General features: G+C 40.7%; 1 protein-coding gene across 1 annotated transcript in view; it reads right to left on the bottom strand.

Moving 5' to 3' along the window:
• STAC (SH3 and cysteine rich domain) overlaps window positions 1-26,410 on the bottom strand; it is a 72,322-nt gene that overhangs the window by 25,279 nt on the left and 20,633 nt on the right. The window contains exons 2-3 of the mRNA XM_051612400.1: window positions 21,853-22,129; window positions 898-998 (exon numbers count right to left, since the gene is read on the bottom strand). Of these exons, the coding sequence (XP_051468360.1) occupies window positions 898-998; window positions 21,853-22,129 (378 nt within the window). The remainder of the gene's footprint in view (window positions 1-897; window positions 999-21,852; window positions 22,130-26,410) is intronic.

Genomic DNA, 26,410 nt, shown 5'->3' with positions numbered 1-26,410 from the left:
CAGGTGTTTAAACAGCAGTAACGTTCACTGAATACTCTTGGAGGGAAAAGATCTTTCCACAGAGAGGTGGGTTCTCTAGCCCTTTTGAAGCCAATGCTTGATTTTTTTCATCATTTAACACTGGTTTTAGCTCATATTTGTCTCAAGTGACTTGAGACTGCAATAAATTTAGCTCATATTTGTCTCAAGTGACTTGAGACTGCAATAAATACAAGAACATATGAAACATGAAGATATGTATTCGGTTTTCATATTTCAAATGGTCATTTTTCCAAGTTCTTTTTCCACAAGTAACCATAATGAGAATTTGCTGCTCAGAATGTGACCTGGGCACTGAGGTTCTGTGTCCATACAGAAGCAGGTCTCCTCTCAGTCACTCCTATGAAGACATTGCTTCAAACTCTGTAGTGCCCCATTTATGAAATATGCTTTGGTTTTATTTTTTAAGATGAATTACGGGTTTGCATCAAGCCCTAACAATTAAAAAAAACCAATAAAACATAATTTGAAGGATTTTTCATTTGTTAAAATCCACCGCAGTATTTTGATTAATTTATAGAGTTCCTTGAGAGATTTGCACTACAGCAAGCATTGTTTAGATCAAGGGAATGAATTCTGATACTTAGTTCAATTTTGATTATATGACTCATTTCATACCCACAAAGCAGACCAGATTTGTGTTCCATTTTTGTTCAGGTTTTTGAGTAGCAGCAACTGCCCAAACTGGTATGAGGGCACCACCTGGCTTCACTTTTCTCACTTCAGTAAAGTGACCTGGTGTGAGGTCTGTCAGTGTACCAACTATGTGCCTGCCAGGGGATCAGGCACACAGAGCAAGTGGCTACAGCACAAGCATGTGCCTCCCACCACGCTTGCTGCCCTGAGCTGCTCACTTACCAGCTTGCCCATGCAGCGCTGCTGTCCAATACTGTCTGCACACTTGTGGTGGATGCTCATCTTACAAGCCTTGCAGCGTAGTCCGTGCTTAGCGTTGGTCCCTGTGAAACGCACAACAGTTATTTAATTAGACAAAATCAATAGTTTCCATGCATTTAACAAATGACCTGAAAGAACCGATGGGGAAGTCAGTTGCAGTGGAGTATTTATTGACATTGCTCTTTGCCCTGCCTACGTGGTTTTTTATATACATTTGTACATGCATTTTATGTAAAGAAAGCTACTCCATTTTGACATTTCTCCCCCAGGTTCTTCCTTAGGCTATTGCTGACTTTAAACATATATTGGATTATGCTCTGTTGTGCGATAGTCTTATGGGTGATCTTTCTGTCTCACGAACATCAAGCAAAAATCCCATTGCTATTTGGAAAGGCCTTGGCATGAGAGCTGTGCATGACTGAAGGAGCCACTGAAGGAGCACCTAGGCTCTGGAGCTACCCTGGGGAGCCAGACCAGGAGTGGAGGGCCAGGTTTTATGGGTGAGGGGTAGTTTCAGAGGTGTGTGAAAGTTCTAAGCCTGCTCTCTTACCATTGCCCAGCCATTTGCCCAGGGAGTGCTGCTCTCACCTCCATGGGCCAGTGCTCAGAGGGCACAGGAAGAACTCCTTGCCTGTCCCTGAATGGGGCAGTGAGGATGGGATGGGTCTGACCTTGGTCTCCTTCACTGGCAGTGGAAAAGTTCAGCACCTCAGGTAGGGGAGCTCCAGGAGGAATTCTGCCTTACAGAAGCAGACTTCTCTCACTTGAGCAGCAGTAGTTCTGCATCATCTTCAATGTGGACCTACTTCTTAATGACAGAGCTGAGTCTGTTTGCTTCCAGGCAGGAAAAGTCACTCTTATTCATACATCCCTAAGACTTCCTAAACTATGCAGAAGCAGTTAAGCTGCAGCAACTCTTTTACCCCCATGGGACTGTATAAACGGAAAGAGTAAACAACATGTCAGTTCATTATCATCTACTGTGAGATTGAGTAAGAAACAAGGTAGTAAAAAAACCCAAAAAACCTCTTGACATTTTAACCAGCCCTCATTAGTCAGACATGACAGGAATATTAGTCAGAGGATTCTGCATCTGAAAGTACTCATGTAGCTTGTGGTTATTTGATAAGTTAAAGCCATGTACACACTGCTGACTTCATTCAGTGAAATGCTATATCTGAAAGAAACACTTCAGGGAAGGTTTCATCAATCCATGACAAAACCTGAGCCTTGACAGGACTGCTTTCAGGGGAAGAGGTCCATGAAGTGGCCAATTTCAAGCCAGACAGAGGCAGACAGGAGGAGCTGGGAGCAATTGCAGTGAGCCAGGCTCAGACATTTCACTTGTGCGTTTCTTGTAGGACAGAGAACTGACGTCATCCCTGCCTTCCTACTGAGACTGTTGGAGAGATGGGCAGTGAATGAGGCTGAGTGGGGGTGCTGGGGACTCCCATGGAGTGGGGTCAGTGCCTGTTTCCTGCTTGTTGCCTGCCTGGCCCCCCTCTGCTGAGCCAATGTATTTTGATACCTCACTGCTTGGGCAAGTGCACGTCTAGCCTCATTCCTGGGGTCTTTTTTTCCCAGTAATCACAGGATTTACTAGAAAATCACATCACTGTAGGTTTTTTTTTAATTTGTTTGTTTCGTGTTTTTCTTTCCCTGCACAGCTGCACTTGGATTTCTGTGCTGGGAGGATTTTTTCACTTAAGGTTTATTTTCAATAAGACATGCTCAAAACAATATTGACTTCAGCGGTTTTGTATTTTTATTACTGAAGATGGAATGCTGAATCACCCTTCCTGATGGTCAACAACTGGCACAGTGAGAAAACAGGACTTCCTTCACATTTTTTTAAATTATATTTCTAGATCAGAATGAAAAAAAAGGAAAATGACATCATACTTTGCCTATACAACATGCATTTAGTGTCAGTGTCTACACTGGATCTAATTCTCTCATGTTGGTCTGTACTGGCATAACTCCTACCTGCTTTACCAAATTAGCTGTGAGATTCAGCTGAGAAGGCAGTCAGTCCCACAGTCCTTTCTGCTGGCTATTACAGTCTTCCACACATTTTAGTGTTAACATTACAAGGTGGATATTGGTCCTTACGTGCTATAATCATGTGATCACAGAAGAGCCACATTTGTTAATATAACTACACATTCAAATGATGTGCAAAATGAATGCAAAATATCTGTGCTAATTTCAAAAATCAAAGCTCAGCTTCTTCAGAAAAGTGTTCTGTGGTCATGCAAAATGAGTAAGACACTAAATTATAAAAAAGCAACACTATGTTTCTATTGCTGAATGCCACTTGTTGCCTGTGGGTGAGTAAGTGGTGGGTCCAAAAGGGAGGAGAAGTATTTAGGTAACACACTTGAGTCTACAAGAAGTCTTTGTAAATCAAAATGAAATTCCTTATAACTCCCAAAAAGTTTCAATCTTTAATTCATTGTCACTTCTAACCACTTGGTTTACTGTGGGACTATGTAGCTTGGAAATAATTTGTATCTACCTCCCTGCCTCCCACTGAGGAATAACTAAAGGGCTTAAAGAAGAAGCATTTATTCTGCATTTACATTTAACTACCACATCTCAAGCTCTGAAAATGGCATTTTTACAAGAAACATTTTCTTTTTTCCCCAGGATAATTCTTTCCTCTTCAGTTTCCAATCTCTATCACACTAAATCAAACCTCTTCAGAAAACTGTGGCTAAGCTATTTCAAAACTGCATGCCAGAGGTTAGACAACTACATATTGGCAATGTGTCTGACCCAAAAGCTCCTGAGATTCAGAACTAAGGCAAAGCCACAATTCACATTATGGAGAAGAATGGATCTACATTTGTGGAGGTGTAAATGAGACCAAGGTTTGACTTGCTGCATCAATTTTTGGCCTCCCAATTAAGCAAGATCGTTGACTTTGCAGCTGCCTGAATGGGACTGGTTTTGGAAGGCATCTTGGTAGTTTAAAATGGGAAAAAAAACAGGCAGAACACTAGTCTTGCAAACAAGTTATGTGAAGCTGAGTGAATATGGCGAGAGTCATTCAGTCATGCTGGTATTAGAGAGGTAATGAGGTAATGATTATGCCTAAAGCAGTGGCATTAGATACGTGTGGAAACATTGTTGCCATTAAATTCTCCCAGAGAGCATGAGAAAGCTAGGAATTTGGTCTGAATATACATTGAATAGTAGAAAATAAGTGCCATCAATGACTAAAAGTAAAAAATTACAATTATGACAATAATAAATACAATAATAATGATCCTTGAGATCCCTTCCAACCTGGCATTCTATGATTCTATGATGATAACAGCAACACTACAAAGGGGCAGACTGAGGGAAATTTTTATCATTTCACTTATCTGTCATAGGATAACAAGGCTTGTTTGAAGTTAAACGCCTGTCTGTTGCATGTTTATTCCATCTGGATTATAGGATCATAGAAGGCATTGGGTCGGAAGGTCATTTAGGCCAACTGCCCTACTATGAGCAGGGACATCTCCAACTAGAAAAAATTGCTCAGAGTCCCATCAAGCCTGACCTTGAATGTCTCCAGAGATGGAGACTCCACCACTTCTCTAGGTAACCTGTTCCAGTGATCCACCACCTTCATATTAAAGAACTTTTTCCTAATGTCCAACCTAAATCTACCCTTCTCTAGCTTAAAACCATTACCTCTTCTGTCGTTACGTGCCTTTGTGAACAGGTTTCTCCCAGCCTTCTCATAGGGCCCTTACAGGTATGGGAAGGTCGCTATAAGGTACCCCTGGAGTCTTCTCTTCTTCAGGCTGAGTGACCCCAACTCCCTCAGCCTGCCTACATAAGCGAGGTGCTCCAGCTCTCTCATAATTTTCATTGCCCTCCTCTGGACACGCTCCAACAGGTCCACATCTTTCTTCTGCTGGGGGCATCAGAGCTGGATGCAGTACTCCAGGTGAGGTCTCACCAGGGCAGAGTAGAGGGGCAGAGTCACCTCTCTCAATCTGCTGGCCACACTTCTTCTGATACAGCCCAGGATGGAGCTGGCTTTCTGGGCTGCAACCGCACATTGGTGATTCATGTCCAGCTTTTTCATCCACTGGTACCCCCAACCCTTTTCTCCACAGGGCTGCTCTCCAGCATGTCTTTCCCCAGCCTGTATTTGTCTCTGGTTGCCCCAGCCCAGGTGCAGGACCCTGCACTTGGCCTTATTGAACCTCATGAGGTTCACCTGGGCCCACTACTCCAGCTTGTCCAGGTCCCTCTGGATGTTAATCTTCCTGTCAACTGCAGTATGGGACAGGGGAAGAGGAAGGAGTGAGTTCACATTCGAGATGGCTGTAGCAGTGTCTGGACGGGGCAGGGCAGTGTTCCTGCAGAAGCAGTGATGTCTGGGATACTACAATGTTCTTCTCCTCAGGGGCTTCTGCTGAACATGCTCTGATGACCTGTAAGCCTGACCATCACTCTCTTGCTTGTTTCCTGTCCCCCTAAAGTACTGACAGCCTGATTGCATCCTACCATTTATTGCCATTAACAGATATTCTCCTATGCTAACCTTAAAGCACAGCTGGAAGCTGCTGGTACAAAGCACTCACCGAAATGTCCTAGCTTACCTGGAATCTTTTCAATTTTTGGTGGATCGGAAACAGAGGCTAAAGTCTTGGCAATTAAGATAAATATGGAGTACACTAGCTACTTTTTTCTCTGGTTTTCATTCAAAGTGGGGGTAGACTAACAGCTTTGATGGATTCTTTGTTATTACTTTCAAAAAGTAACTATCCCTCCCACCCTCTTCTCCAAAGACCCTCACAAAGGTTACTTAATAAAATTGTTAAATGCTCAGCATGCCAGAACAAAGGTTCTGTTCAGTCATTTTTGATTGCAATCTAGGGATGTGATTGTCACTGTTTTCAAGGCTGGCTGCTTCATTCACTGAGCAGGTTGGGTAGTGTTGAACGAATGGGCAGCTCTATTCAATACTTTTTTACTTTCACCAGTCAGTGTGTGTCCTTAAGCATCACCTCTTGAGTACCAAATAAAGTTACCTCCATACACAAGGTGATTAATAGCCCCACGGACTTGCCTCTGAGCTGACTGTCTTTGTCTCTTTATGCCTTGAATTATGAGCACTTTTGCCAAAACTTGGGTGGGACTATTTTAGGGATGAATGGATAAAACTCTCAGAGCAACATTTGGCCCAAAACTAATATGGCAACAATGGCCCAGACACGGGTGTTAAAGTTGTAAAAATTGCAAGCTGCTAAAATGGAGGGTTTAGAATAGAAAATACTGGACATATTTAGCTGACTCATAGTGCCCATATACATACCTGTCAATGTAATAATTCAATTCATATAGGTAAAAACCACTCACACACGTTTGCACATATGTCCTTTGTGTCCTAGATATGAATGTATCTATTAATTATCTCACAGTCTGTAAAGGCTGGTATTCGTTTTGCAAATGAAAAAGCTGAAGCTGAAAAAAGAGACAGCATCTCACTGGAAGGAAATGAGGAAAATTCATGTCAGGATATCTGGGTAGCTCTTAAATAAACTTACAAATGAGGTTCTGCCACACTTATTGTCTTCAGATACCAGCTAATTCATCCAGACACCCACGGCTGGAAGGACGCATTGTTTTGAGAAGCAGGTCACGTTTAATAATGCCTTGCTAGAAATACTCCACAACTGGGTCAGGTCCCATTTGAATATCTAAACCAGTGGCTAGGTTTTCCAGAACAGCCATGGAAAATTGAATCTTAAACCATTCTGACAATCTGACCCTACTACTAAAAGGACACTCCACATCACTTTTGTAAATCTAAGTCTTTTTTGGAGGAAACCTAAATTGAAGCAGAACACCTCAATATAGGTGAATGGAAAGATTTGGAGACAGAAGAGACAGGGCAGAATTTAATTCCAAATCTTTATGTCTGTCTCTCCTATAATTTAGTAACTCCATTTCAGGAAAGTGACATTTATCTTAGGGAATGCAAATGAAAATTATGTTTGTCACACACATGCAAAGGGAACTTTTTGCATCTTCTTGCCCAGTCCAGTTATGGCCACAGCACTGCTGGCTGATGCTTTTTGCCTGTTGTTTCAAGGCTCAACGCAAGATTACTAGCTAAAGAAGGAGAACAAGACCTACAGCCTGGAGAAATGCAAAAGAAAATTGCAAATGCTGGTAACATGATGTTATGTTGATTGTGAGTGGGGAAAAAAAAAAAAAAAAAAGAATAAAAAGGAGAGGATAAACAGATTCAGGTCTATAAATGAGAACAAGGGAAAGAAACACAGAAGACTCTTACCTCCAACTAACCCAGCTATGACCCAACCACTGTTTTTTATCGTTCCAGCTGAGAGGAACGTGCCAGTCAGAAATTGTTTTGATTTAGAGCTTTCATAGACAAATACATTTAAAATTACAAATTTTCCATAGAACTTCAACTTCTGCTGTGGGAGGCTGATAAATATTATGACTGCCTTGCCCCTTTCTCCCCGAGCACATTTGCAGTTTTCACCAGAAAGCTGTCTCTATGACAGAATTTGTGGGAAATGGAGAATTTTAAGCAAGCTGGACCAGTATGGTAGATGTGAAGGGTTTAGGATGTCACCTTAGAAGGAGAAAGAAAAGTCCCTGGAATGGCACTGGTGCCCCTGCAGTCATCTCTAAGTCTTAGCACAACCTCGTCTCCCATCCCCTTCTTAATTTTTAATTGTTTCTGTGTAAAAGCTCTGATGCTGAAAGGGAGACTATTTTAAAAAAATTCCTCCATGGCTACTTCCCACTTCAGCAGCTGGCTGCTTCTGGACAAGCACTTGCCTCCCTCCTTCCCCTGCTCTGCCTCAGATGAGACCTGTGGGTAGAAAGAGTGGCGACTTCTGCACAGGACATCCACACCTTCAAAGAAAACAATCTTGAGCCTAATACTCCCAAATCTTTAAGTTGGTAAGGATGAGCTGGACATCTCTTTGCTTGCCCTTCAGCTTCCTTGGGTGCTTCCTGCCACCTTGGGAACTGCCTTCTTTCTCTGCCCTAATACCTGGCAGCCTCCTGCTTCTTTTTCTTGACTGATGCTGGGACCCCATTGCCTGTCTTAGCTGACATTGTGGAGAGGATGAAGGTGTAGGTCCTCAGCTGGTCATCATGTAAGCTATAGATCAGTCATCCTAGATGGCCAACAGCTGGAAGTCATTGCCAGCTGTTGCCTGACTGAAAATTCAGCTTTATGGATGCACAGTTGCCAGGTGTGTTGACTGATACACAAATATTCACTCACCTAAAATTACTGATATAACTAACAATTCTCCCATTGTACTTTCCATTGCTAAATACAAGACTGAATGGATTTTTCAAAACAGTAATAAAATGAACACACAATAATTTTGTGGTCTGCTGTGTATTGTTCCCAACAGGAGATGAAATTGCACTTGAAGGTTACCCTTCTCTTTTGACCTAACTAGATAATCGACACTCATTTGAACATGGTGACAAAGGCACTCTATGCATGAATAGCAGACATGTAGGATGAAAAAGTTCAAAACACACAGAGAAAATGAGGCAAAAATCTTACTTAGGCAATTTTTCATGAATAATGGCAGCATGGGATTGACTTAAAAGGTTTTACTCTTTAGTAAGGGCTTTTTTATGTGGTTGTTTCTTGGTTTTTTTTTTGTTTTGTTGTGTTGGTTTTTTTTCCAGTTAAATCTGCCAATCCAAAATGTGCAGAATTGTGGAGAGGATGAATCAGTAGTTCCTTAGGACAGGGGTACACTGTACAGGGATGTCCAACAACACATGGGAACTAGAGGAGGAACCCCTCCATTTGGGACCAAGCTGCCATGTCTGGACCTAACTCCTTGACTGGCTGGAGTGTCCTATTCCCCTGAGTCCACCTTCAGTCTGTCTAAATGAAACTGTGTGTTGGGAGAAGCTGAGACTTGTGTATTTATGTTCTGTAGAATAGGACTTGATATTCAGCTATGGTACCTGTCTTGACAAATTAAAAAATTTTAGATTCCTTGTCAGTGAGAGTTTGTTTGAATGACTATCCCACCCAATTTCCCCATAAAAATATCCAATGCTTAAATAGAAGAAAAGTTGCCTTGTATGTAAACAGGCTACAAAACAGTGCATAAAATTAGAACTGACTTCCTAGTGACATAGTTTTCTTTCAGGAACAACATACTGAGGAAAAACTGATGCAGGTTTTTCTTCAAGACTGTTACAAATAAGAAAAACATCCCTGCTTTCTAACTTCATGGTTTTAAAACTGTACATATAAGCAAGAAGAAACACCTTTATTCCTCTTGCAAATCAAGTCTGCAACTCCTTGACTTCCAGTGCTGCAAGACCTTTAATTCTGTGGTTCAGGAACAATGAGATTTAAAAAGCAAATACGCATTTCCTGTCCTTTGGTATGAAAGTAATTCTTATTCTTGATGTCTGCTGGTCAGAAGAGAATGAAACTCATTGCTCTCTGCTGAAAAATGTAGCCACAAGAGGTTTTCTTGCAATACACTTTTCACATACTCAGCAGCTTTGCTATAAATGTCTGTCCCTGAAAGGAAATATCCACCTCCATACTTCTTAAAATATCATTTCAGGTTTTGTATCATCTAAATGCTAATTAAGATGCTGGAACACCATGATAAATAAACTAACAGCTATCACTGAAATAAAAAATCCCAGCCCTCTAAAAACCAAACACAATAAATAATATCTAATGTTCTTTGCTCTAAACAAATAGACACTGCTGTCTCAATACTAATGTCTCAATAATGTCTACTTTTCTAGACAATTTTCTAAACTGCTGAGACTGTGCTTGTAGATATTTGCACTAGGTTGCTTTGTTGAGAAGGAAAATAGCTGAAAGAAGATAGGCATAGACTTGTCTATGGGAGCTCACTCTGAACTCCTCCAAAGATGACGATAGTATCAAAGCTGAACAGGACCAGGGAACACAGAGAAATTAAATCTGGTGTGGTGTTCCAAAGGAGGACAAGCAGACATCAATGGCTGATCTCGGTCCCAGTAATATAAGTAAACATAGTGTATGAGACGATAATGTGAAAGTCAGATTTCAAACAAGACATTCATGTTGGCAGGCTCAGGCTATTTGTACCCGTGTTCTAATGTGTTGAAATGATAAGCTACCCAGTTCCAGCCTTTTCTGTGTGTTTTGAGATATTATGAAAACCAGTTGAATTTTTGGGGCCACTTATATGTGCCGAGACCTTGATCTTTCAAGGGCCTTGTAACATTATATAGGCGTTGGAAAACAGTAAAAAAAAAAATATTTGAATGAACACTATACTCCAGAATGAAATGCAGGGTTCTGGGCTTGCTGAAAATGTGGGAAACCAGTTACAGAAAAAAAGAATGGTCTGCTCTCAGAAAAGGGATTTAACATCCTCTCTGCTTAATGGATTTTTAACATTGCCTGCTGCTTACAGAGCTCCATCATCAATGGGCTTGAAATGAGAGGCTGTTATGTGCCAGAAGATTAGGACAATCAGTGAGGACTGTAAGAGGTTTAGTTAAAAAAACCTCCAGGATACGTAAATCGCCAGTTGCTGTCTGGCCTTCTGCTGATTCAAACTTACTGAGGTTTTTGGTTCATTCCTTCTGTAGCAAAAACTCTCTCAGCAGCACAAGCTCTCAGCCTTCTTCCTGGTCTTTGTTAGCACAGCCTGACTGGCAGCACCTGCAGCAATTGGCTTCTCACAGGAAACACTGACATGTGACTCACCGTGGCCACAATTCATCTCCCTCCCTCTTCTGCCCATTTCACAGTAGCTAGTGATGGAGCTGGAAAGTGGAACAGAAGGTAACTACATGTGTCACCACCTAAAATTTAGTGCATGGTCAGAATAGGGGCACACACAGGCTTCTGCTCCAAAGCCATTTTTTCCCTTGGATCACACAAAGCTGAGGAGGATTTCCTCAGAAGCTATAGGTGTAAGAGACAGTATGATTTACTCAGACTAGAGATGATTCAGGGCATCACCATAATTAGATGTGTAGTTATACCATTTTGGTCAGTTCAGATTTAAGGGAAATTATTTTTACAGATAGTCACAAAGTGCTGCTTCTTTACAGAACTTCAGAGTCACATTTTATAACAAAATGTTTCAACAGTTTTGAAAACAAAAATGTGGAAAAACATTCAAATTAAACCTTTCAACCCAAGTACAAGTTGTTGGGTTTTTTTTTAATATATCTTTTTCTTCCAGAAAAAATTACTGAAATTCCTTTACTACTGTTGTTTGCTGAAAGGGGTAATCTCAGCCTTCACTGTTACAACCTGAGAGAATTTAGTAACTGACACATAGCAGTGCTGGCTTAAAGCACACTTCCAAGTACACTTCCATCTGGCATCAATTATTGTTTAAATGAATAAGAAAAACATCTGTCAAATGATGGTACAGAAGTTTCTGCAGCTCAGCAATGCAAAAAGAGTATTACCTGCCTGTGGGTTAATCTGGGGAGTGAAAAGATAGAGATATTAAGCTGAAATTTTACTTTATTTCTAAATATCTAAATCATTGAACCAAAAATACCAACAATCTGCTTTCTAAGATTTTTTCTATCAACCAGAATAATTCAATGCATCACTTATAAACTGTCCATGGTTAGAAGAAGTTTGTATTGTCTGAATTCATCATGGATTCAAGCAGGAAAAAAGCAAGGAAACTCAAACCACAGGTAGATTTCATTTAGCCACATTCTCATCTATGCATGTAGCTTGCACAAGCAGGATTACATGGTTTGTTGGCCAAATTAAAATATTAGCCATAATTGCGTTACCACTATTAGAGATAAGGAAACCCATAGGCGTAACAACAGGCTTGGTAGCTACAGCTGTCTGGCTTCTACAGTGACAAAGCTTATAAAAAAAGTCTGGCCAAATCTATCAGATAACCTTGTTTTTGGCAAGACGATTTCCACTGGAGCAGGAGTTATTGATAGGAAGTCACTGAAGGCATGATTTGGGGGCAATGGGGGAAAAGGGAGTAGAAAAAGAAAGCAACTCAGTGTGTTAGAAAGCACTGGCACATAGCTGAATCTCACAAACAAAGCTGGCTCTGTGTACATATTTAGACTTAGAAGCTGTAATGGGTAAAAATAGCTGAAATTTTGAACACAGGCAGCAGATAACTGTGTATATGCATGGGTGAATGTCCAAAATTGAACTCCTGAACACTCAGAAAGGAGCCTGCTGTTTGCTATCTGAAACCAGTATGGCCTGCTTGGGAAGTCTGGTAACAACAAACTAAACTCCCATATCCTCCAATCAATAAAGAGAGAGGAGACTGACCCACTAGTTAACAGGCTGATGGTGCCCTGGTCTTACGCACATACACTATTTAGACTGGAGGAACTGGGAGCTTGGTTTCCAGGAAGAAGAGCTGATGCCAAGAAATGGATTTCTGAAAGGAAGAAGTGGTCTTGGAAAGAAGAAGAGGGCCCAGAAAGAAGAAGGTGAAGATTCTGGCCAGGGAGAGGTCTGGAAAATGGGGGAAGGTCCTGGGGATGAGGAAGCCATGGACATTAATGCCAGAGTATGCCAAGGACCCTGGCCAGTGGGGGTCTAGGACAACTCTCTGTGGGGTCATCTCTCTGCCAGGATCATCTCTCTGTGGATCAGCAGATGACACAGGGCTGTGCTGGTGTCCCAGCGCAGAGATGTCCTGGTGCAGAGATGTCCCTTCCCTGGCTAGTAGTGCTTGAGACAGGTAACTGTAAGCAGTATCACAGCAGGAACTAACACAACTTTCTGCCCAACCTTCCCAGGCCAAGAGCGACCTTCACACAGGGAAGGGAAGACCTAGGGAATGAAATGCTACCAGGGAGGGAAGGAGCAAATGTGGGAAAGAGTAAGTAGGGTAAAAGCTGAAAGGTCACTGATTCTTCAAAAAATCCTGGTATCTGGATCCTCTCCACATTGGCCTTTTTGCTGTCTCACCCTTGACAGGAGCTCAGTATCACTCTTGCTTCTTTGGTTAAGGAACAGCCTAAATATTCTGATGGGTCTTTTTGAAAGACCCTCTGTGAGAGAAGCACCCAAACCCCATCAACAGCTCAAGTCCTGAATTTTCTGTTGCTCTTCAGAAGAATCTCTGTTTCAGCTAACAAAGAGTTTGTTGCCCTTGGAGAACACCACTAAGCAGCTCAGTCTGCCAGAGCATATCACCAGCTTGTTACAGAAAACAACTGCTCATCAGAGGCTACTGCTCATCTGCTGCTCTCCCAGAGAAACCATCCTATGTCTTCCCTTCTGGTGACATTTGAGAATTTGAGATCTGTCGTACTCAGTGGCTGTTTATCCCATCCAGATGTTATTAATGGAAAATGAACTCCCATGCTCAGCTGTGTTGAGCAACTAGATCTAGCAAAGCTGTTCAAGCACCTTGGTGTGACCTTGGTGCAGATCTGTACAAACACTGCAAGGCAGGTAACATCTCACCTTGGGTCTGTACACAGATGATGTCACTATTCTGTGCCTGGGCTTAAAGAGCAAGGCAAAGTGGGGCAACAAAACGAGCTCACACGTAACAGCTTCTCACTTCAACCCCATTGATGATGGAGCTCTGTAAGCAACCAGAAATGTTAAAAATCCATCCCCATGCTTTCCCAAAAAAGAAATGGGCCAGCACAAATTCTGTCTGGCAGGTTTCATCTGCAGCAGATCTTGAGACAAAAGAGATTCCTGTGCTTCTGAGAATGCAGCTAGAAAAACGGGCCATAGTGGCACTGCAAATGTAAGTTCCCTCATCAACACACCCAGCCCTCATTTGGAGGGCTCTTCATGTGCATGACGTCTGCAGCCTTTCTTTTGTAATTGCCAAGGAAGCCAAACAGATCCATACTGACTCTTACTTTGTAGTTCACACTGGCTCAAGGAATATACCAGCCACATCCCATTTCCTTTCTTGGCTGGGGAAGGTGAAATTGCTACAGGGAGTGAGAGAAAGGCAAAGCCACCTTTTTTTTTTTAATTTTTTACATTTCTTCCTTGTTTTCAACCCTTCTATTAAGCAGAAAATAATCTGGTGGTCAAAACAAAATACTTCATGATTTTCAAAATCACTGCCTGCAAGTTATAAACTACACTGTAATCACAATTTTCAACTGCAGAGTATCTCTGCAGAATTAAAAGTCAGGGAGGGGATCCATGCGTATGCAGCATCCTTTAGCGTGTAAGATAAACTTGTGTCAAAGAGGAAAAAATAATAGATTGTGTATATCGGGAAAACTAAAATTTAGGGAGACTAGAGCAGATAATTGCTCAAGTTGCTTTTCCTTGCATTCATGTTACCAAAGCAGAAACTGCATGCATTGCTCCCTGTGAGCCACAAGGACAACTGCTCTCAGAGACATCCTTCTACATCAAGGACAGCAACAAGCAACCATAGGCAGGCATTTTACTCTCCATGATGTCAATGTTCTCTTTCTTGCAAAAGCATTTCTGGTAATTGCCTCATTTTATGGCTTTTGTAACTTGCAGTAAGGTGAAGATACTAGTAATTCCCCTTCCAGATCAGTGAACCTCTGGTAGGCAAAGACTCTAAGTAGAAAAATAATGTTTTTACTAGAAGGTCAGCTTCAAAGAAGATGCATTTAATTTGCTTATCTGAAAACACCTGGTGTCCCATATGAGCTCAGGAAAAGTACATGGCAGGTCATAAAAAAAAGAAATTTTGTGTTCTTCTTCATCCTTAGGTCTTTAACAAAACTTACCATTACATTTTTCACTAGAGCTGATCTCCAGAGCAATGGCCACTGCTGAGTAGGGTGTTTGATTATTTTCAATATAGTTTTTGGTTAAAAAATACTGACTGCAGATGCAGTGGAAAATTGTATTGTTTTCCATTTAGTTATGCAGAAAATGCTGGTCAACATCTTTTAAGTCTCTTTTCACTGAGGATTAACTGCAGTTTCATCTCAATAGCAATTCCCCCAAAATTACAGTGAGCTTGAAAATGACCTAATAACAAATGTGAAACATGCTTGATGCTGTTCAAGGACAAATTAGAATTTTAAATATATTTCCACCCTCTTTTCTCTGCTAAGCAGTTCCTGATTATCCAATTTACTGATAACATTCTTGTCTCATCTCAGAGGAGGAAGCCCTCCCACAGGATAAACATACTAAATATTTGTTTTTCAATACTTGCTTTAAGGAATGTTTAACTCTTTATTATCAAGTAAAAATATTAATTTAATGCAGGGATAATATGTGGCCCTTTGTAGCTACTTTACAAATGTAGAGCTGTATTAATTGGGTACTTTTTGTCATGCTTATTAAAAATAGGAGACACACTGGTGGAGCACATCTATACTACATATACCATATGTATTTCTACCTCTTTCCATCTTTTCATCCCCTCTTTATGTATCTTAATAGACAAACTATCCACTTTCTGGAAATTTTGCAGAGTCCAAATGACTAGTCTATAACTGTTAACTGCATACTGTACAGTTTGATTAATATAGTACTTAATTTTGACTTTCCAGGTAGCTTTTGTTTAGCTCTTCTTACAGCTCTCCTCTCAAATATGAGGTCTATGCTTGTGGACATTTATTAGCTCAACAAAGAAATAATAGGAGAAGTCAGGTTCCATTTCAAGCTAATAGATACATTAAAATTATTACTTTGCATCAATTTTTTTTGTAGATGTATTACACATGTGTAGATGTGTGTTACAGAATACACTGGTTTTGTTTTCTCTAAACCTTAGCACAGCAGGTCAGAGAGGACTGAAGTAATTCTCACTCACACCAATTCTTGTAAGCCCTAGAAGATGCAGGTGCCCAGAGACAATCAGCATCAACTGGAGTGAGAACCTGACTCCTGCATCCAAGAGTGGATTTACTGGAGGGAAGGAGGAGGGAGAGATGGAGACTTCATTACATATGGGATGGCACCACATAGCAGGCACTAACAAGGTTACACAACTGCTCCTTTCCATCACAATCTAAACCAAAGGAGGCTGGATTCAGCTACTTTCAAAAGCTTCTTCCAGCAGTGAAACTCTTTGCCCTTTTGCATTAATAATAAACAACATTCTCACACATACACACTCTATATTATACTGTAATAGTCTACCACCTGGGAAGGCTCACCTGTGACTACAGAAGCCCATTGGAGAGGTGGACACAAAGTGTCCTCCACAAGCTGCTACATGGGCATCTCCTCCTCACTGGCAGTTCACCGCCTTTCTCCCCAGGGCATAACTCCCATGTTGACGCAGTGGCAACCTGACTCTCTTCCCCAAAGGTTATCTGGCCTGAGAGACACCAGAAAGACTGGGACAAGTAGGAGGCAGGGTGAATGAATAACATTATTTTTTCCTTTAGCTTTTTTGTTTGTTTGTTTGTTTTTAAGAGCTCTGGGGAGGTTTTCGAAACTGCCATAGCCATAGCTTCAGTTACAGTCATGCTTCCCAGAAGTAATTCTATTTTGTCTGGCTGCCAAGCAGTGGTGATCACCCTGTGACTGTTTACTACCTCCTTGTCTACCTGGATAATACTGAATAAAGGTAGGATTGGATCAAACAGGAATGCCTCCTCAATGGAGCGAGGCAGTGAGCTTAAAAAAAAAATCAAGAATATTCTTTATGAGGGAGTTGATCAGACTGGAGGCAGAAAACACTGTGTCATAGTTTCTGTGATTTTGCTGTATTTAATAAACATCCACATAAATTACAGTTATATAAACACTTTCTCTGACTATGGAGTTTTTCCATTACTTATTGGTGGTGTGTACTGATAGTCTAAAAGAAGCAGTTCAGTTGCAATGACTACAAAAATAACGCACTATAGCTCCAATTCAGATTTCTGTCTTACTTTCTTTCCTTCATTTGAAATGCTGGGCCAATTTATCAACTTTGAGCCCAGCTTTATGGAGGATGCTGTTTTACAGCTTTGGGGATAAAAGTGGTTGAAAGTTCTAGTAGCCACAGCAGCACAGTAAAACAAATAAATACAGACTGCTTTTAAAGTAATTACTCATGGCATTTTGCTGGTCAAAACACCAGAATAACTGGCTAAAGCAGAACAGACGATGATAGGAGTAGGTCAATACTGAAGGGATGGCATCATTTTAATGCTTCAGCCTGGCTGATTAGTAGACTGGAAGTAAACTGTGCTAAGTGTTTAGTATTGGTTTTATGTTTTTGCTTGCTGTTTGTTTTCTACAGGTTTCTCTGATTGAAACCTAGTTAGTTCCCTGAGAAGGCAGGTGCTGAGTTATCTACCTCCAGAGTTGCCAAAGGTTTAGAGAATCTGCATCCAAACCAGAAACTCAATTACCTTGAGATCAACTATAAATGGATGTATCACAGGTACCTAAGCCATTGATGTAATGACACAGAAGGACATTTTTTTACTACTATTGGACACAGCAGACCACAATTTAGTTTGGCCTTTCTGAAAGTTTGTGGTCCTCTAACATGTCTTTCCAGGCAAAGATACAGCAACATGTATGCCAATACCACAGGTGGTTGGTAAATTCTTGTGTCTGCGTTAAGGTTAAGCATGGAATGAAAATGCTAAGTACATCTTTGAAGTACAAAGAAGCACACAACCTTGTTGTTATAAATCAGAAGTTATGTCCCTAAAACACAGCTTTAAGGGACTGACTTTAAAGTCAACTATTTTTAAAAGTGAAGTGGCTTATTTTTTTGCTACACTACTTATATTTGACTTACATGGGAATATATTAATTGCATGTAATATGCTTGGAATGTGTGGAAAATAACATTTTTTCCATGTGAGTCAGCACAGGAAATGAACTGCAAATGAGTAAAATGTTGAGAAGTCTACAGATGGAGGTTTTTTTTAAAATACACAATGTTTTTCAAGAGTAGAGTACCGACATCATGTTTTCTTCAAGAGTAAAGTATTACAGAGATGACTGATGACACACCAGGGACTGAAGAAGAGAAAGAACTTGTTTCTGATCAGCATAGTTTAAGACTCTAATCTGATCCAACATTAATTTAATAATTTCTAACTTTTCTGGTGCCAGGCAGTTTTGCCTTCGCTTCTTGGACATTGCCAATGCTTACCACATTCTTGCTAAACACAGAAAACGGGAGATAACACTAAAACTCAGAGGTCTTCTGACTTGATTTTCTTTTCACAGTGATAAAAAAAAAAAAAAAAAAAAAGACCAAACCAGTGTCTTTTAAATAATAATCTAGTGATACATTCCAGAAGATATTTTGATTTTCGAAATTTTCCCTTGTCAGGGCTATATATTAAAATAGTGATAAATGTTATCAGTAAGAACAGCAAATGAATGGGTTTCTAGAAGTCTTACTGTGAGTGGATATTCAGAGGTGCATATATCTAGGAAAATATGTAACCCACCATGGAACTGAATCTTCAGTCCTAAACTAACCGACTCTTGGAGCTCACACTGCCAGAACAGTGAGCAGTAGAAGGGATTAGAGAGTCTGCTCCAACATACTATTGCTCTGAAATTACACAAATTATTACTGTTGACTTCAGTATTAGAACTGTCAATTCTATTGGAGTATTTGATGCTGCAAGAAGGCCCCACAAATGTAAAATGGATCCTCAGAGCTTCCTTGAACCCAAAATATTCTCCCCTATTTAATTTGGTTGAAAACCACCACTTCAAAATAAAATTTTCCTTCTGTTTACTGAGGTGGAACGTTATCCCCAGTCCAGTACAGTTACTAGGAACACTTTGACTCCTGACTTCAGTTTGAGGTCTGAAGCACACGGTTAACACTGTTTGTGCTTTTTTGAAATCAAACCAATAAACAGAATTTCTGATTATGTTGCGTTGCACTCTGGGATGCATGGAAAGCATTTGAAAGAGTCAGTTTCCATTATATCCTAGTAAACATCTTCCTCTGAATGCTGAAACCAATTACATGTCTTTGGCTTTTATCTCATGACTGTACTTTTGTCAAATGAACAAAGAGGCACACGTGCCGAATCCAAAGGCAACATTTGGCTCCCAGTGCCTAACAATCAAGGAGAGATGATGCACATATTTTTTGTAGGCAGATAATATTTCATGCTCCTTTGCTTTAGTTTTGCTGTGAAAAGAGCAGCACAGGGAGTCTGCTGCCTCTGCTCCAGTGTCCTGTTGATTCTGAGGCTACAGACAGATTCTGCAATGCTAGTGAGACTGAAGTGCGTTCTGCACATTCATGCTATGCACAGTTCATCATGCTGCCCTGTACCAAACAGAGCTGCTTAGTTCATAGATCAGACAGCCATTTAAGGTGAACCTGGAATCATTCTTGGTGGCAAAATTGAAGCCATCTAAAGTCAAGCCGGGATTTTCCTGGACTCTTTCCCCCAGTCTTCAAAACACGTATCTGTGTTTGCCTTTACTCTCATCAATAAGGAATTTAAAGCCATAGACTCATTACTCTCAAATGTCACTGCCCATGAAAAATGCAAATAGAGAGAACGAAAAGGCTCCATGTTGCAAGTGTAAATTCAGAGTTCCTGCACAGAAGTTACTTTTTTTTTTTTTTTTAAGTTCTGCCTTTGAGAGCAGGCTTGACATTATTTGCTGAAAATCTGCCTGTTTTGCCTCACCGTCCCCACAACCAACAGTTGCACAATTTATACAGTTTAATTGAGCTACAAACAGTTACATCCAGCTCTCCCATGCTGCTTAAAATACATTACAGCAAACCCAGGAATGACTGCAGTAAGGATCAAAGACAGAGGATTACAGGAACAGAGCAGACATCTGCCTAGGAGAATCAGGGCATCTAGACTCTAGGGCATTATAAGGTAAAACTCTTAACATCTTTTCTGCCATATCTCCAAGCAAAGATGAGCTGAAGAAGGTCAGAGCAATTCACCTGACTCAGCCTGCTACCAGACAAAATAGGTTGCATTAGCTTCTTCAGCACTTATAAAAGGTTTCTTCATCTAATGAAGTGGCTAAGATACAGAAAAGGGAAGCTCTCAGAGGAGAGAAAAGAACAGAAAAATTTCAGAAGGCAGGTGGGGTGAAAGATAATGTTTTGAAGCTTATAGCTATTCTTCAGAACTTTTCTATCCCAGGCAGGACACAGATTGCCCAGCAAAGGACAAGAGCTTGGGTGTTTATGAACTGGATTTATTCCCTGCAAAGTTTGCTGCCAGTAATAATTCATCTTGAGCAGCAGTGTTTTGAAACAGTACTGCTGAGTTGTGCAGATTTGTGATGATACTCATCTCCATACAACTTCAAGAGAAGCTGCCAGAAATGCAAAGGATTTATATTTGCAGTACATATTTGTGAAACTAAGCTTTGATAGAATGAAATTCACATTAGGGAAGGATACAAGTTCTGGGCCTGCTTCCATCTATATAGTTATTTCAAGTAACTCTCTATCTTCCAGACTTACTTTCAATCTCTGAACTATGAACTTCCCTGAGATTGATGTTTTGCATTTTCTCCTTATGACCTGTCCTATCACTTAAAGTAGAATAAAACCTTAAAAGACTGGAAAATAACACAAAAAATCTGGGATCTAAACTCCTGTTTCCCTGGATTCAATGAAGCTGTGGTGCAGAGAGGGTGAAATCAGGCCTCACGTGTTTAATCCTTTAATTTATAGAGGCAGGATTGTCTCATGTCCGATTTAATGTTCTGTGGACAGATGCTTTTTCCAAAGAACAAGAGTTCCCCACACAAGTGGGGGAAACTGAACATCCTCATATTGAAAAGGAGGTAGTTTGTATTTGGACAACTACATTACTTCCACATGAAGATAAACCAGTGTTTTACTCCTTGTCTTGCCTAAAAATCTGGAAATTGTGTCACTCACTTTCACTCTAGTACATGGCCACTGATGTACTGTGCTGGGACAACTAGAAGGTAAGTAGTAAGAAGACCAAATCCTGTGCATAAAAAGTTAGCTGCAAAGACATGATCTTCTAGGATCAGACTTCTGAATAGCAACTCCTGCAGCTCTACACAGTTGTGACCATGCATGTTCTATTCTTCCAGCCACCTACCACCACTTCTTTCCTGACCTCTCTTAGCACAGTCCCATTGATAATCTTCAGCATGAAGGCTGGCTTCTCAGGCCTTCACACTGCACTGAAAATGACCTTACAAGCAGGGCTTGGTATGCAGTTGTTCTCCGCACACTAAAGAGAAGAATAAATTATGATCTCTGTCCTCTATGTTTGTCTGTCAGTCAGCCCCTGACAGTAAGTTATATACCCATGGACAGTGTCAGAGAGAAGACAGGGCAATATTCCAAAGGTATAAAGCTCATCTGAGGTTTTGTGAGTAGCAGGGATCAGGTAGAAGAATCCCAAGAAAGTCTGCAGTGTGACTTCAGCTGTTATTTGTTCTGTTAAGCCAAAACGTGTGTCCTAGACAGCCAACACACACGTACAAGCAACTCAGAGTCTACCACCCAGCAGATGCTGCTTCTTGCCTAATTGCCACTTAAGAGAGATGTGAGGCAGCTGGAGGAGGCAGGCATGGTCACCACAGTGAATAGGAACTGGAGGCACTATAGAGTGTCGGGGCAGACACAAGGAACAAGAGAGTTGGAATTACTACTGTGGAAAAGAGTAAGGATAGGAGACACAAATTTGCAAGACAGAGTTCTGCAGTTTCTAGTGTAACATATAACAGAGTTTGTGCTTGGTGCCTCGTATAACCTGAATGAGAGAGGAATTAGACTCTAGCTGAAACGCTCACCTGTGATTTGCATGAACAGTATGTGTCTACGAAGCAAGAGATATGTCAACAAAAATAGAACTTGTATTAGCCTAGGGCAGATGTGACATAAGTCCAGATCCTTTTCTGCATTAATATTCGCAAGTAGACATCTGGGCTCACAAAAGTTATGGAAAGGTCATCCTGCAGGTTCTAGCATGGACACCCACACAGATTTAAAAATCATTTCTTACCAACAATCATGTGGTTGCAGACATCACAGAAGGTGGGTTTTTTGAAGATGTGCTCCTGGAAGATGTGAGACTTGTTGTTTTCTGGCAGCTGCTGGGCTCTGGTAGGGGAGGACGCTTGGCTCTCTGAGCTGGGGAGCTGCCCAGTGCTTGTGCTCACCTCAGGCATCAAGTCTACTTGCAGTTTCACATCACTATTAGTCCTCTGGAAGAAATTGTCTGCACTTTTACTCCGCAAGCTTTTGGTCTTGAAGGAGAGTGATCGTTTCAGTTTCTGCAGCTGCAACAAATAAACCAAGTTACAATTACTGCCTTTCCCTCTTCAACAGCAAGGCAAGACTCCTGATCTTGGGGCATGCTGTTGACAAGCCAACTTGAGAGCCACTGGCAGATGGTGAATGACCTGAACAATAAAATTTGCTGTAGAATTTAACCAGCAATTTCAGAGCAAAGAAAACGGATCCCAATCAGAAAATAAACTACATATGCTTTCTGATAGGCGCTTGAAACTAAACTTGATAGCTCTAAGTAATGTTTCTATTTTTTTTCTTCCAGGTATGACAGCAAAGAGGTACTGCAGAGAGCAGTACACATTGGAGAATACATCCTTTGTATTAAAGCATCAGAGGACTTAGAGTATTATTCAGCCTTGAACAGTCCTTAAGCAGCCTGGAAAGCCATTTCAGGAACACCTGTTACATGGCAGTACAAGAAGAGTGAATTCAGTAAACATACTTAATATACTTAAATTTCTTGCATTTGGCAGAAACAGATTTTATGCAGTTTTGACTGAGAAATTATTGTTTTGGTTTTTTAAAGAAAAGAAGGCTAAGGAGCAGTAACAGTATAATTAACCAGCCAATTGATAGTTAATGCGTTAATTAATACTAGTTAACACACATTCACATATATTCTTGTATATTGTATTGTGTATTGACTGTCAGAATACTGAACACCACAACAAGGATTAATAATTTGAATTTGTAAACTCCAACTCTTTACCTGTAAACTGTCTTGTACCTTATCAGAGTTCCTCTCGTCCTCTCCCCCTCAAATTTATATAAAGCTGAGAAAGATGCTAGGTGAGGTACAGAAGCTATCATGATAGCAGCTACACAAATTTACAGGTTTGTCAACTTCAGTGGCCCACAGGTAGGTCCCAGGTAAATGGAAAGCCAGCTTTGCATCCACTTCATGCTTGCCATCTCTGAAGTGTAATACCTCTGTATCACTTTTCACTCAGTGTTATTCCAACCACTGCAAAATCATTTTAATCACTGCTGCAATTCTCTGGGCAAACATGATGTAACAACTGAAATTTTCCATGCCGCTCAGGCTGTCTGTGGTAACCAGCAGGAATGGTTTATATTAGAAACTGTTTATATTAGAAGCAATGATGTTTGGGAATCATAATTCACACTAATATAAAAGGAAGCAGTTCACATACTTTCCCAAAAAAGCATGGCACTGGTTGTCACACTGACTTAGTGGCCTCAGAACACTTGCTCTCCCTAGATGCTATTCCTGATCCATCCATTTTCTTTATGATGCAGCTGAAAGCACACTGTTGGAGAGCAGCCTCAAGGCACCCTGTGGGGAAGCCTCTCTCCCACCTTCAAACACAAGTTAGCTTGTTTTTGGAAAAGGGAGACACTCTAGCTCTCTTCCTTATGTTTCACAAAACACACCCAGTGTGTTGCCCAGTAAACAGGCAAAGAGCTGCCATTGCCTCCAGTTAACAGAGTATGGTTTTACTATATGAAAGCAAACTGCATCCTACTCCCTGAGCTGTTTCTCCACAGTGGCTTTGGGAGTAGGGAGGCATCAGAGCCAGGGCCCATCCCAGGTGCACAAATCTCACCCATGACTCTCTCTGGCTTCATGGGATGAGTCCTGAATCCAAATGAAGGAAATACCTGTTTACAAGAAACTCTTGGTCTCTGGGGAAATGTATAAATAAGAGCAATTAAATAATTATATGCCAACTTCAAGGTTAGAGCAGTTTCTGAAGCTCTTTCAGCTGAAGCTGAAGTCATGGATTAGCTGAGCCCAAAACTTGCAGGATAGCTGCACCAAAAAATGTGAGCTCTTCCCTCTTCTTCTTGGATATTAAGTCCCTGGCTCTTGAAATCTCTGAGGTTACTCAGTACTGAGATTACTTCATCTCCCCAGTGACAGCCAGGAACTCAGCAATAATTCACCCCCTTGCTGCTGAAATACTCCTCACTGGAGTCAGACCTAATTAGTGTAGCAAAACACAGAGAATTACAACACCACAAGGTGACTGAAATGGCATCCATTATTGATTTGCAATCCATTTCTACAGTGCCCCATGAAGTTAATTAAATTTTGAAATGCTGCTTCTGCCACAGAAAGAAAACTAAGCTGTGCAATATAGTATTTGTTTTATCATGAAACAACTGTCTTGCTAGTTTGGATATCATGTGTCATATATTTTAAAGAGCTCTGCATTTACTCTCCTTACCCTGTTCTCCTCTGCTTGGTAATTTGTCAGTTAAGAGATGTACCAGCAGCCTTTCTTCACCCAGGCAGAAAGTCAACAGTTTTCCAAAGGAGGGTAGTCCAGCATTCAGGCAATGCATGTGTAAACACATGCATCAACAATAAGGTGAGCACGCAACTGGAGATGCACAGAATGTGCTTCTCCAACCACAATGTTCAGAGCAGGACACATATTCAAGAACGAGTTGACCAAGTTACATTCACAGACTTGGCAGGCATCTTGGCACAAGCTAATAGTCCTCTCCGGGATTGCCTGAGCACTGTCCAGTGCTAATGTGGTTAAATAATTTCCAGGCAAGGTGGACATCCTTTTCATTACCCAAATGCATATTTCAAACTCATTTGTATTTCAGCCTGGAAGATACCTACATTTTTGGTTTGCAGTCCATACCTAAAACGCCAATGAAAATCTGGAGCTATTATATCCCAAATAAATTCTATGTATACAGAAGTGACTATGAACAAATGGAGAACACAGGCAATGTTCAGCATTTAGTGAAGCTAATTATACACTTTGCTCAGTATTGTTAAAAAGTACCACTCAGATCAGTGTTTTACACCCATCTTGCGCTGGCATCAGATTTCAAATTCAATCCAACATTTCTTTCTCATACTAGGCCCACAGGACAATTTGAAATATTTACTGGTATGTGATTATTTACTCAGGAGAAGCTTTCCCAAGCAAGGGCAGTTTATTGCACAGATAGTATATATTGTAACTCTATAAAAGCCTAAGTGGTTATTACGCTGCTGTCAAGTGTGCATCACTTCCGTTACCTAAATACCACCATCTCCTCATTTTGAAGTTTGCTGTGGTCTAGACCTCTGCTTTCATTGGAGGATTTAAAGTGTAATTAAATGCATGCATGTAATACATGGCTGATTTTGATCTGCTGTAAACTGATTTAATGCATTTGTGATGCCACTGGCTCCTAATAGAACTGCTCTAGAATTCACCTGAAGCAGGAACCAGATCTTTTAATAGAAAGTATGTAAATTGTACTATTTATAGTTTCTTTCTTATCGAATAAATAAATAAATAAATGTTCAAACTGGAAAAACCTGTGACCAGGCTTGTTTTGCACTTAATACTTATTTCAGCACTTCAGTGAAAAATCATGTATTGGGATTGAAAAAAAACAAACAACCTAAGTCAAGCACACAAAGGGTTTAAGAAACATATTTTAGATAATTCTCCTAAGCCTTTCACGTTTTCTCCTCTGCAAAGAAGGCTACAAATTAGCTTTCATTTAAATAAAAAGAAAATTCCCACAAGGACAAGAGTTTTCCCAAGCTTGTGATGGCATCATGAGATGTCACAACATTGACACTTATATAAGCCTGTGATATCACATTCAGAATGTTTCTGTGGTTTGAAATTGAAGTTGGGGAAAAAAGTTTGTCACTAGTTAAAAGCATTTTATCAGTCACACAGACTCTCAGTGACTGCACACACTAACCCTGCAGGCAAGGTAGCGATAAGTGCAATAGCTCAACCTCAGAGCTTGAGTAACCTTTTTTTTTCAGTATCTTCCAGTGCAATCTCCACCTCCCTCCAAGTTACTGAATGTTTAAGCTTCAAGGGATCAGCAAGCTCTGATGAACCAGGGCTTCCTAATGCCCCTATTCTACCCTTTAGCTGCTATCACCAGAAAACAGGAGGCAGCAAAAGGACAGCTATTGAAATTAATTCTTAGTTTTAAGTGGGTGTCACTGCTTTTGAAGTGAATATGGGAATTGCACCTGCCCTCACTAAGACTTTATTTGTCTTAAGCATTGGAAGCACGAAACTCTTTTCCACAATTTTGGTTTAAGAATTTCCCACTTAAGTTGGGAAGATATCAGTGATTTGAGCTATTTTATAATCTCTAGCATTACAATTACAAAAGATAATTGTCCATCATGCAAAGAGAAATTTATTCAGGCTCCTAACTGCTCCCCTATATCTAGATCTCTTTTCCCCTTGTCTCTCCAGCTTGTCTACAGTAACATTCAGTGTGGCTCAGTAGGAGCAGATTTGAAGAATGAAACAAGGGCT

This window comes from Apus apus, chromosome 2 (assembly GCF_020740795.1).
Source record: "Apus apus isolate bApuApu2 chromosome 2, bApuApu2.pri.cur, whole genome shotgun sequence".
Classification (NCBI taxonomy): Eukaryota; Metazoa; Chordata; class Aves; order Apodiformes; family Apodidae; genus Apus; species Apus apus.
This window is presented reverse-complemented; position numbering and strand designations above follow the sequence as displayed.